This window comes from Lepisosteus oculatus, chromosome 10 (genome assembly GCF_040954835.1).
Source record: "Lepisosteus oculatus isolate fLepOcu1 chromosome 10, fLepOcu1.hap2, whole genome shotgun sequence".
Lineage (NCBI taxonomy): Eukaryota > Metazoa > Chordata > Actinopteri > Semionotiformes > Lepisosteidae > Lepisosteus > Lepisosteus oculatus.
The window spans coordinates 23836895-23850015 of record NC_090705.1 but is presented as its reverse complement, the minus strand read 5'-3'; the positions used below and the strand labels follow the sequence as shown (position 1 = coordinate 23850015).

Here is a 13121-nt window from a genome sequence, read left to right as displayed (position 1 = left end):
ACAAGTTCACGTTCTAAAATCTGTGTGCTTATTGTTAAATGTATTTTATCTTAATGCAATATTGTGCAATTTTCTGTTGCTTCCTGGTAAATATAATGGAGTGGTTACTGTAACAGCAACCACCCAGACTGACTTGTTAATCGTATTCTACAGCCTTAACTGTTTGTATACCTGACAGAGTCTAGTTCTTTTAATGTAGAGACAGAACATCTTTCTCTTAAACAGAGGCTTGGTTTGTTGTCAAGAAGAGTAAGTATGTTTTCTGTTACTTCCAGGGGAATCACGCACCTCACTTTCACTAGTGAATGAAGCCCAGTACCTGATGATCAACAGAGCTAGCATCCAGTTACTTCAGGACCACATCACCAGCAGGTAAGTACCCAGTCTGATACAGACTTCTGTAGACCTGCATAAATGCTGTGCTGATCTTAAGAAACTAGTAAACATTATTATCAACTCATACACTTCAGCAGCCAGAGGAAATTATTTGCAGACAAGGCTTTTGCAATGTGTGCATACAGCCATACAGGGTTTATTTAAGAACAACCTGTGACTTTTTTAACAATATAAGAAGTACAAATTAGAGGTGATCATTCAACCCATCTACACATTTGGGTGCTAACTGTTAATTGATCCAATTCACAAAATCGTCTTCAACAGGGTGGTTCAGTAGCTTGTTCAAGAATCCCACATTCTTTTATGTAAGGAAGGGCCTCATGTTCTCAGATTTAAATGCACTTTTAAATGCAATATACTGTAGATTCCCAGTCTATGCCTTCAAGTTAATGTTTTCCTTCTGATCCTTATGAAAAGAGTTAATGTTATTGAAGATTTTGAATACTTGAAACAAGCCTTCTTGTCATTTTTTCTAAGACTAAAGAGTTTAGTTCTTTAAGCTCTTTGTGTAGGAAAATAATTTAAGACCAATAGAGTATTTGGGTGTTCTTCTATGGATTAATTCCAAAGCAGCAATATCTTTTTTGCAATGTGCTATTAAAAATTGTATGCAATATTGTAAATTAGGTCTTACTAGTGCGTTGAACAATTTTAACATACTATCCCTTGTAAATGTTATGTTTTATCTATATATCCTTACCATTTTTGGCCTTTTTTTACCCACAATGTCTAGAAGATGTAAATAATAAAAAAAAAACTCAAACTCCTGCAGAAGAAGTTTCATCAAGCTCAGTGTTTCTTTTTTTTATCTACAGTTCATGTTTTTGCATGTTATATTCTGCAGTTACCTACATTAAATGTCTTCTACACATTTTTCTGATCTTTAATTTCAAGTCTTTTTGAATTTTCTTTGCAGGTTTTACAGTTTTTGCTGTAGAATGTATTTTTCGTATTAATATCTGTCTTATATTACACCCAGGAGTTTCAAGAGTTTTGTCTGAACCTTTATTTTGATTTGCACTCTCTGCAGCTTACTTTCTCTTATGAATAGAGCAATATATAAAATATATAGAGCTCTGTTAAAGTGTCCTGCTTTTATTGATGCAGGAGGTTTATACAGAGGAGGAGAGGAGAATTGATTGCCTCATCCATTTTTTTATTATCTCTGCATGTTACAGAAGTGACTCCAGTACCTGCCTGCAGTTCAACACAGAGCAGCTTATTGAGCGTTTCCGTGCCAACCTAGTGGTATCTGGGAAGGAGCCCTTTGAGGAAGATAATTGGACAAAGGTGACAGTAGGCCAAACCCCTTTTCAGGTGAGATAGTTTTTGCACAATTTCTTCTTTTAGGCAGAAGCATAACGACATTGATGGAAGGGAGGACAGGTGAAGGAATGAGCAGATAACAGGTCAGAATAAACAAATACACTAAGTCACTTTTTCTGGTTTTGTGTTTTTCAGGTTGTGGGACAGTGCAATCGTTGTCAGATGATTGGAATTGACCAGAAAACTGGAGACAGAAGTAGGGAGCTTCTCTTGTCTCTGCCTGGCTGCCACAGTGGGAAGGTCAGGAAAATAGTCATTTTTTGTCTTATATGGGGAACCACGGTACCACAGTGGTTAGCATTGCTGCCTTGCGGCACAATGGATTGGATGTCAGTCCATCACATGGCATACTGTACACAGATAAAAACACACACAATTACACCAGGACCAGTTTTCCTACCAGTATGTCTTTAGACTGAAGAATGAAAAACATAGAAATTCCATGCAGATAGCACCCCAGGGATTGAACCCATGGCCCTATCACTGCAGGTCAGTAAGGCTAACTATTGTCCCACCATGCTGCCAATTTAAAAAAAAAATTGGAGTATATTGGAGGACTAAATAAATTCCTTTTTTCGTATAAACATCTATTTTCTATTTTCCTTATGTCTTTATTAGTTCCATGTTATAGGTCATAGGTCACTAGGTCTGAAGAAAAATGATTGCTTTTCATTCCAAATGAGAAAAGACAAAATTATTTGAGCCGTTCATTTGTCAAGCCAAACATGATGTTTAACCACAAATTGAAGACAAATAAAATACCTGATAGATTGTGGGTCTTCAGGAATTATGAATCTGTACATAGTCTGCAGCAAATGTAAGTGCACATTTTTGGAATGAACAAAAAAATAATTATTTATGCTCCATTCCCTGAGATTGCTGGTTGTCATGTAAGTGGTGACATCATTTCATTTTCTATTTTTGCATCGTGTTTTCTTGAGGCACCATCCTCTAAGTGACAACATTTAATGATTTATTAATGTGGAAGTAGTTTTGCTGATGGATTTTATTCCAACAGCAACCACACAGGAAATTAGATGCTAGGTCTTAGCGTGTCTACCAGATAAACATTTTCCATTATTGAGCATTAGTTAGTAAACAGAGATGATTTATTTGATAATTGAGGTGTTTATTTAGTCAGTGGTATACTGATAGAATTCATTAAATGATATCAGCAACCTTTTACATTATGCATGGAACTGTTTCAATTAAATCATTTACATCGATCATTTAATCTGTCTCTGCCAATGAAAATAGACATTTACAAGCAAATCAGTATGTCTTATTTTCTCCTATGAAGTACATCTTCCAGTTACCACAAGGTAATTAAATAGTTTTCTGAGGCAGTCAGGATTGAACATTAACAGTTAAATCAAATATTTATTTTGCCAGGTAAGACCAATTATTATAATGAAGACTTATTTTCAGTATACTATAAAATGTTAAGTGCTGGTTCATACTTTGAAATGTTGAAGAACTGGTACTGTAGGTTTGCAGTCTTATCAGAAATCAAGAATACAAATAACTTGAAGAGCTGGAATTCTTCAATGTTGATATAGTCATTGTAACTGAACATGGCTGTCCCTTTGACATAAAATGACCCTTAAGCAATGCAGTTATATAAATTAAGCTAGTATTACTCATATAAATAAATATCTAAGCATTATGACAATTCTAATTGGCTGGAAGATGATTTTTCAGATGCCACCCTACACCATGCCATTGGTAGTTTCTATTAAAAATGCATTTTGTTTCTGAGAAAATTGTAATGCCATTTTGCTCAACATTTACTCGAGTAACTCCTGACTCTGAATAACTGGATTTTTCCTTATGTTTATACTCAGTGCAGTATCCTACCAAAAGCATAAATCTTCACTGTCTTTTTTAAACTCAGTCAAAAGGTATTGCTACAAAATGTCACAAAAATGTAGTGAAAACAGAAGCATAGCCTAGGTACAATTTGAGGCATGAGTGAAATGGCTTGAGAATTCATTATATTCTGCAGCACAGATCTGGCAATTAAATAACAAAACCAGAGTCAAAATTTGATAGAAACAAATATTTGTTAGAAATAATAATAGAAAACAATTTCACAACACACCACATTTAATGATTACATGCTATACTGTATATGTACAAAAACTATGCATTTCTGAGTCAGATGCATAAACCTCCCGTAACCCAATAAATACTGTGCACCAAAAAAGACCAAAAGGAGAAACAAATTGTAAAAGAATATGATTCAGAACTGAATCTCTATTCCTACAACAGGGATGCTCAAAAGTAAACAGGAACCCATCCCTCAATTCTAGAAATGCATCATGAAATTAGGAAAAAACACATTTTTTGGTCTAAGGATTCCACTGCACAGGAAATCAGAATTTTCTAAAATAAACAAAATAGTAAAGCTTGTAAAATGATGTTAAGATTATGTAGCTGGATTCTGGTCTCCAAAACTGATCAGAACAAGTTCCTCCATGCATGGCACAAGCTTTGAGGTGGAAGTTGAGGATGGTGTTATTTCTTTTCATCACGTCTTCTACTGTGTTTCTACTTCCTTCTGCTTCTTGTCTTTTCTTCTTTCTCTCTTATGTTGTGTTCCATGGCCGCTGAATGCTTGGATAATTTACCATAAAGTAAATTAGCCAGAATAAACCAACAGAACCCTCTATGTGCTAATATGCCTCTTTGCCCACCTGGAACTAGGCAAACTCCTCAAATGCTACACACTGTCTTAAGCTTTATGACTAAGTAGCACAATCAGAATGTGAAAAGCAAACATTAAGACTTTGATACCACTAACTCATGACAACATGTAACTTAGAAGTGGATAAAGAAGACCTCTGTTTTAATGTATACAACATAAACCTATTGTCACGCTCTCACATAATCAATCACATAATTCAGATAAACACCAGCGTATTCCCACAACCCCACCACCCCGGTCCAATTCCCGAATACGACAACGCACAAGCTACAGTAATCATCCTATCACGTCTCTCGCTTCTCACTGCACCTGCTATTTAAACCTCCTCAACCTTCACTTCAATGCTTGATATTAAACATTCTACTGTTTTATTGAGCTCTTCACCTTCGAAACCTTTGCAAGCCCTTTCTTCAAGCCTCCTGGAAACGGCACTGATTGCAGATCTGACTCTGTCTTCGTCTCACCAGTTGGATTTGTACGCACCCTCCTGAATAACGACACTGCCTGTCTACCCGACTCCGACTTTGACTTGCACTGCTGGACTCATTTGCTATCGACCTGCATAGGGTTCTTCACACCACTTGTCACACCTATACCTTTATAGTTAATTAATTTGTTTTTTGAGGTTTAAAAAAGCTGATATTTCAGTATTGTGCTGGCCCTCCAAATACTGAAGAACAGAAGGAGGGGCAGAGGGAGGTAAACATTAAGAACCAAATCAAGCTTTGAAGAATTAACAGAAGGAAAAAGTGCAGAGGTAGTTACAGACTGTTACTGAAAGCATGTGAACACAGGAAATTGTTTCATATAGGAGACTAAGTGTTCCCAGCAGGAATTATGTCTGATTTATTCACAACAACTACTTCAAAGCTACTTTGCTCATGGTTTTTGTCTTTGAAGCTGAGCAGCTTGAGTGATACAGCAGCCACCTCTTTCTGAATAAAATATAGGGAAATGCTGCAGAGCTCCAGCAATCTGCTCAGAATCACAATGCTTAATAAAATAAAAAATGCATATTTATACAAAGTGTGTTCATAGATTTTTAAATGTGTTAAATCTATGTACATTTTAAAAATGTACTTTGGGACTGGTGTCCTATCCAGGGTGTACCCTGCCTTATGCCCACTGTGTGCCGGTTAGGCTTTAGGTCAGTACAATGCTGTATTGGACTAAGCAGTCATTGAAAACAGATGGATTATACTTTAGCCATGTAATTAGAAAAATAAAACCCATCGATTACTGGATAGGCTGGTTCAATATTGTGAGACACGGAAGGAACTTTACAGAAAAAAACTAAACTAATATACTGTATAGGTGTAAGGAATTGATTATGCTCGTGCAAGAGTTGGCTGTGGGTCCATGTATTGTTTTAAGCTTTAGTATTAAAGTCATTTAACTGTGTTCTCAGGATGAGGGAATGAAAGCTTCAGTGGGTAAACCATGCACAATGTTTTTATTGAAGAAAAAAACTGTCCTCTTTATAAACAGTTAAAAAATAGTAAGCCTTGTGTTTGGAATATTGTTTGGGTATTATTGACATTGCTATTCAGTGGTTCAAATCATATTTCTCCAATTGAAAACTAAGTATATCTATGGGTAAATGAATAATCCTAGTTTGTTATCCATAGGTGTTCTAAGACATCCAGTTTTTGTCATGTACAGGTATTGGACAAAATACACAAGAGTAAGGTCCCTTAATTGGATGTCTGGCCACCAAATGCAGCCAATATATACACGTCATGGCAACGTAGAGCAGATGTGCCATTATTGGAATGCACAAAGTTTTTTTAATGGCATGTGCGATAAATTTCTAATAAGCCATGAAGAAATTAAGTTTAAAAAAACTATAAAAACTATGCTCGATAGTTCTGTAATTCTCTACATCATGCTACCCAAAAAAAAGCTCTTTGGCATAGGAAAAATGATTCACTTGGTGTCACGAAGCGTTTTTCAGGACATTATGCAGACGGCAGAATCCAGAGGGTAGTGAAACAAACAAGGGGAAAGAGACTAGGATCAGGGCTGGAAGAAGAACAGGGGGGCATGTCCACGGTATGCTGCTGCTCGGTGGGTGTGATCCAAGGCAAACAAGTCCAAAGGGAGTCCATAGGGGAATCCAGTGTAGGTGGAAGCCAGGTAATGCAATCCAAGACAGACATGACAGAAGTTAAAAGCTGGAGCGGGATCCAGTGAAGGATCGGGGGAATAAAAAAGGGGTTACGGGGCCAGGCGGTCCCAGCCCCAGACCCAGATGGTCAGGACGCCGTCGGGCCACTCCTGGACCCGCTGGTAGTTGGGCTTCCGGGCGTCCATCTACCAAAGCTGAGCCTGGAATGGTGGGAGCGTCCGGCTTTTGTAGGGAAGGGCAGGAACAGGAGGCAGGTGCAAAAAATCAAGAGAAACACGAAAGAGCTGTAGCGTCCTTAAGAGGAGGGACTTACGATCGTGACACTTGGTTTATTTAGTGGGGCTAGCCTGTTGTTTTCAAAGGAGAGTTCACAATCCGTGCAGGTGAAAGCACTATTCAAACTTAAGTGTACAGTCAAATATATAAAATATAAATATATAAAAGGTGTTTTTCTTAGTTGTTCAGATGTTTTGTTTGATGGTTTACTCAACAAAGAGACAATGATCTCAAGAATTAAGGACTTAGAGTACCTGTGTCTCTGAGATCAGTGGAGAGAAACATACTGTAAGTGAAATAGCTGAAAACATTAACAAACAACAGACGCACAGGCTGTTTCAAACTCTGCTTCAGGAGATGGAAAGTGCACACAGGGTCATTCTGCTTCACAGCAATGTTTGGTGGCTAAGCCAAGGGAATGTTTGGCATGTTTTGTTTGAAGTCTTGATGCAATCAAGATCTTTTTGTAAGGAAAAGGTCAAACGTACCCTAAACTATACAATGAAAAATGGGTTGCAAAACTAATATTTCTAGCCAACATAGCCAACATATGTGGTGTGTTGGTGTAATGGCTTAGGTGTGTGCCTTGCATGCTGGAGGTCGGGGGTTCAAACTAAGCTCTCACAGTGGGTTTGGGGGTGGAGTGGTCACACTGCGGCTAAGGGCCTGTGGCTGGAAGGTTGCCAGTTCAAATCCTGTGGCTGGTAGAGAAATCCTACTCTGTTGGGCCCTTGACTAAGGCTGACCCTGTGCTATGAGCCCAGGCTTCTCTTCCTGTCTGTGTGTCTCATGGAGCGCAACCTGGGGTATGTGAAAAGACAAATTCTTAATGCAAAACATTGTATACCACCTCTGTCTGAAGAGTACAGATCAAACTGTTATGGTACTTTTCAAAATGTGGACTTTGACACCTCAACTTTTCACAGTTTCCAACATTGATTGTTTAAAGATTAAAGATTGTTGGATCTTAAGGATTCAAAGTGATCACAGCCTCTCTATCATCACCTGTTGAAAGCCCCTGCTAATAAAATTTGATTGTTTGAAGAAGTGACATATTCACTGCTATCAGTATTTAGATCAAAATACCTCTGTGAAGAGTTATTTTCACACATTTAGTCAGATCTGTGTCCCTCCTGTAGCCGGTTAACAACTTAACACTCAAGTTTGTGTGATACCTATAGTGTCAAGCTGCAAGCCTGAGATTGGAAAACTCAGCAAAGGAAAGCAAAGGCAAGTGTCACACAAAATGGTAAGAAGTATTAATTTATTAATTTTAATTTAATAAAAATATAAGTAGGGCTATAATTGACATTAAACATAGTATCAGTGGCGTGCAAATCTGTAAAAACAAGTGCATAAGCTTAACCCTTCTGAACCCCTTCTGAGAGGTTACTGACCCCTGGCATAGAGTCTGTCAACATCTGGAATTCTTCAGAAGGGATGCAACACCAATCTTCCACGAGAAAGTCAATCAGCTTATGCCTAACTGATGGATGTAGAATATATGATAGAGCAACTGCACATACTCTGTGGATGGGTGCATTGTCATCCTGGAAATCACCTTTCCGGGCAGAAAAGAAATGATGCGGAATCACAATCACTTCTCTTTCAAAGTCACTGAGGTCTCATTTTACAGCCATGCTAGTTACAAATGTTAGCAACCAAGCTTGTCAAATATTTTATGCATGACCCTTCATTAATTTATCCACCTGTGTCAAAATTTCCATATACTTTGCATCCCTCACTTACACAGGTGTTTCCATTTATTTGTCAACTACTTACATGTTCTGCTGACTTGACTGGTAATAGACTGCACACGTTTATGCTCCTGAACAGCCTACTACTGATATGAAGGTGGCCGTCTTTGCACTGATATAAAAGTTAAAATAATCTTCAATCAATTTAAAATTTGTGAGACAGATTTGAGACAATTTCTTCAACTCTTATTTCTGTGTATCTGCAAAATATTAATTTTCTCATGGCTGATAGCCAATGTGTGATTTTCGCATCTCAGTTCACAGTTACAAATCTAGAGCCACATGCAAGGGAGAAAGAGGAAGTGTAGGCAGATCCCTCATAGCCACCTTCTTACACAACTCCTGTAACAGGTTACACAAGAGGTTACCAGAGGTTCAGCTCTGATCAGAGGAAGGGCCATAGTGGCTGAGAGCCAAGGAAGCTTTGCCCAACTAATCCTGTCTTCCCTAAATCTGATATCTGATATCTGATATCTTGGCTACTTTGTAGAAACAACTGGGTGAGATCCTTGGAGGAATGGACAGTGAACATCCAAACAGGATAGATGGGCAACAACAATCTTTCTTAAGGTCTAATGTTTGTCACGAAGCTTAAATCAGGATCCTATGCAGACGGTAGAATCCGGAAGGGAGTGAATCAGACACAGGGGAGAGAAGACTGGGAACGGGGCTGGTAGACGAACAGGATTCTTCAATAGCTTACCACTAGATTCTTCAATAGCTTTTATCCACAAGCAGTGAGACTGGTGAACACATTTAGCCATCCCCCTTGGACCACACCTAGACCATCACCATCTACCTCTTTATGATTTCTTATCTATTGCACATCTCCAGTCATTGTTTACACGTCTGTATTGTTTACATTCAAACTGTCTACATGTTTACTTGCACATTGTCTGTTGTTTGTTTGTACATTGTCTTGATGCACTGTTTGCACTTTGTTTTGTTTTTTACACTTGTTTTACAATCGAGAGACTTTCTGTAAGTAAGAATTCCATTGTACCAGTACCGGTTACATATGGCAATAAAGTTCAAGTTCAAGTTCAGGGGGGCATGTCGACAGTGCACTGGTGTTCAGGGGGGGCTGGTCCAGGCGAAAGTCCAAAAGGATTCCGAAGGGAAATCCAGAGTGAAAGCAAAAGTCCAGAGCCGGGTAATCCATCCTCGACAGATACGACAAAAGTTAAAAACCGGAGCGGGATCAGGTGCAGGGACGGGGAAATAAAAAGGGGTAACACGGCCAGGCAATCCAAGCCCCAGACCCAGATGGTCAGGACACCATTGTGAAGCCTATGCCGTCGGGCCACTGCTGGACCTGCTGGTAGTTGGGCTTCCGGGCGTCCATCTTCCAAAACTGAGCCCAGATTGGTGGGAGTGTCTGGCTTTTAAAGGGAAGGGCTAGAACAGGAGGCAGGTGCAAAAAATCAAGAGAAACAAGAAAGAGCCAGGGCGCCCTTAAGAGGAGGGACTTAAAATTGTGACAATGTTCTTATGTATCCATTCTGGAAATCCTTGTCACCGTTGGTTAGTGACATGACACAGCTCACACCTCATCCTTGCTTGGTTGATTGAACCACTTGGGACACTCTATTTGTGATAAAACTGAGGAAATGTTGCTTGGCGTTCCTCATCAAGTGAGCCACAGATCAGATCAGAAATCTAGGTGTGGTTTTTTAACTTTAGAGTCTTATATCTGATTCCAAAGTAGCTTTTTCATAGATGTACTATATCTCAAAGCTTCAAAGTTTAATTGAGAGAAGTTGGTGCATACCTTTAGAGCAAACTGCTGTAAAACTTTGTTTGCTAGTGCTTCCAAGGCTGCAATACGGAAGGTGAAATATATTCAATACTCTGTTGCTTATGTTTTAGCTGGTTCTGAATTAGCCACACAAATTTCACAGAATCTGACTTTTCTGCATTTTGTTACTCTTACGAGCAGGCTTGATTTATAATTAATCCATCCATTTTCTAACATAAACCACCACCATAACATATTTATCCAATTCAGGATCTCAATGGAGCCAGAACCTATCCTAGCAAGCAACTGGCACAAGGCAGGACACACCCTGGATGGAATGTCAGTACATCACCCTGGATGGGACACCAGGCCAGCATACACAGACCAGGGCCATTTTTCACAAAAGCCAATTAATCTGCCAGTATGGTTTTGGACTCTGGTAGGAAGCCAGGACACATGGAGGAAATCCACAAACATGGGGGAAACAGACAAACACCATACAAATAGCACCCCAGGAATTGAACCTGGGGCCCTGTGCTGTGAGGTAGCAGCGCTCACCACTTCATCACTGTGCCACACTTTGATTTTTAATACTTATTTTTTAAAACAAAACTTTTTTAATCATATAAGTTTAAACTATATCACTGTGCTATTATATTAGTATATGCCAAGTTCCCACACATAATCAGTGTTTTACGAACGTTTGTTAACATTTTCCACTCTCAAATAATCTTCTCAAGCAATCAAGAAATACAAAACTACCGATACTCTTTTTATGTCCTGATATTGTCTCCTGTTGTGTTACGTGTAATGCCTGCTTTTATCTTCAGCTAAAATGTGTATTGTTTTTGTGCTGATTTGTTATGCTTTGGCTTGCTTTTATTTATTTGTCTGATTCTAATATTTTATGCTTTGGCATTATTTTAATGCTTTAGACAATTAATATGAGCAAAAAAAAATATACAGTAAGTACATGCAGTTCAAAAGGTAGAATTTAAATCAAAAGATATTACTTTAGAATCGTGCAATGCACTAGTAAGAGCTTGTTTAGAAAATTCTATACAATTGTTGTCACCACAATGCAAAAAATATTAAAAAAAAAATCCTCAGGAAACAAAATAAACTAGGTTATGTACCAGGGATTAATAGAGTTTTGTACTCTAACATAGTACAATAAATTAAACTTCAGCCTCACGCAGAGAAAACTCATATATTATTGTATTCAAAATCTTTGGAGGCATTGAGAAAGTCAAAACTATGACTTCTTTAGAATTAACAGTGAAACATGAACCAAAGGACACAAGTGGAAACTAAGGGTAAGTGCATTTAAAACAGAACAGAAGGCACTTCTTTGCAAATACAGTGGTGTCTGGAACCTGACATTGAAACTGATATCATTGCTTCTTTCAAGAAATGACTAGATGAGATCTTTACATCACTTAGCAACTAGTGGCAACATGAACTAGAGATGCCAAATGTTGCCGTCTCATTTGCAAGTTCAGTTAAATTCAAAATACTTTATTCATTCCAGGAGGGCAATTTAAATGTATCATGTCTTAAACTTTCCAGCACTTTGAGATGCTCTCTGTTTAAGTACCATAAAAAAATAAATATTATTTAATGTAAAATAAGCATAAATTGGAATGGGAATTAAACACATCATTTTAATATACTGTAGATGTATAGAAATGCTTGTATATTCCAAGGCCTTTGTTTCAAATGTCCTTTGTCACAATGTAAATTCTGTTTTTTCAAACTGAGTCTTATGTTTTCAGTAATACATGACAAGCTACTGTACCATCGACAGTTCAGGCATACCTATTTTGAACAGGGATGTTCAGATTTCTACTAATGTGGCACTGGGGGGAAAATATTGTATAGAATTACCCAGTTATTTTTTTAATCTGTGTTGTGCTGCCCTCTTGAGTTTGATGTTGTAATTTGCTTCTGTCCAGGTTTTGTCAGACTTTTGTTTTAATCCTGAGGCATTAAACCCAAGGCAGTCAAAAAAATCTTTGTGTCCAAGAAGTGAAGAAAACATTAGAGAGATGGCATAGCTGAAATGTCCAGTCTTGGTCATGCAGAGCCAGTGTGCAGTCTTTTCAGATCTCTTTAATGCACCAGCACCTGGGAGATGCTGTTAAACGAAATCAATAATGACTTGATTCAAGTCATTGAGAGCCCAGATGGACAGATATACTGTAGATACATAAGATTTCCTGAACTAGGATTGGAGACTACTGCTCCAAAGACCTGTGGAGGCTATTGCTGTTGTGTAAGAAAAAGATATCCAAAAATCAAATACGTTTATTTCTATCGGTCTGTTATCTGAACATGTTTATCAAAACACCTTGAATACCTCAATACACTTCCTGTTTTTAAAATTTTCCAATTGTATAAACATTTAAGGTTTGATGTACTCCAGAACAACTTTGCAAGTTTTTCAAAAGACACTGGTAATTACTTAGATTTTCTGAGCCTTACTAGAGAAATATTTGTCCTCTATTCAATTCACATTGCTATTTTAAGTGTGCATTGGGGGTGTTATTAACAAAAGAGCTAGTTACGTAATCATTAAAGGTTTAGTTAAATATAATTACAGTCAGTTCTGACACCCGGTTCCAGTTGTAGAGAGGAAGTTCCTTTCTAAAAGGGGCACCAATTAATATAACAATTCTTAAGATCCATGTCATATAATGATATGTATTGTTCTCCATGTAGATGTTATGAAAAAGTGTAAGAAGCACAACAGTTATATTTTATTGCACCCCACATCTACAGGGAGAATGTGGT

At 37.9% G+C, this 13121-nt stretch overlaps 1 protein-coding gene across 2 annotated transcripts in view; it reads left to right on the top strand.

The window, feature by feature from the left end:
• Positions 1 to 13121, top strand: part of mocos (molybdenum cofactor sulfurase) — a 236771-nt gene that overhangs the window by 222187 nt on the left and 1463 nt on the right. For both annotated transcript variants that reach the window (XM_015357181.2, XM_069195015.1), the window contains 3 exons: positions 276 to 372; positions 1575 to 1713; positions 1858 to 1962. In XM_015357181.2, the coding sequence (XP_015212667.2) occupies positions 276 to 372; positions 1575 to 1713; positions 1858 to 1962 (341 nt within the window). The remainder of the gene's footprint in view (positions 1 to 275; positions 373 to 1574; positions 1714 to 1857; positions 1963 to 13121) is intronic.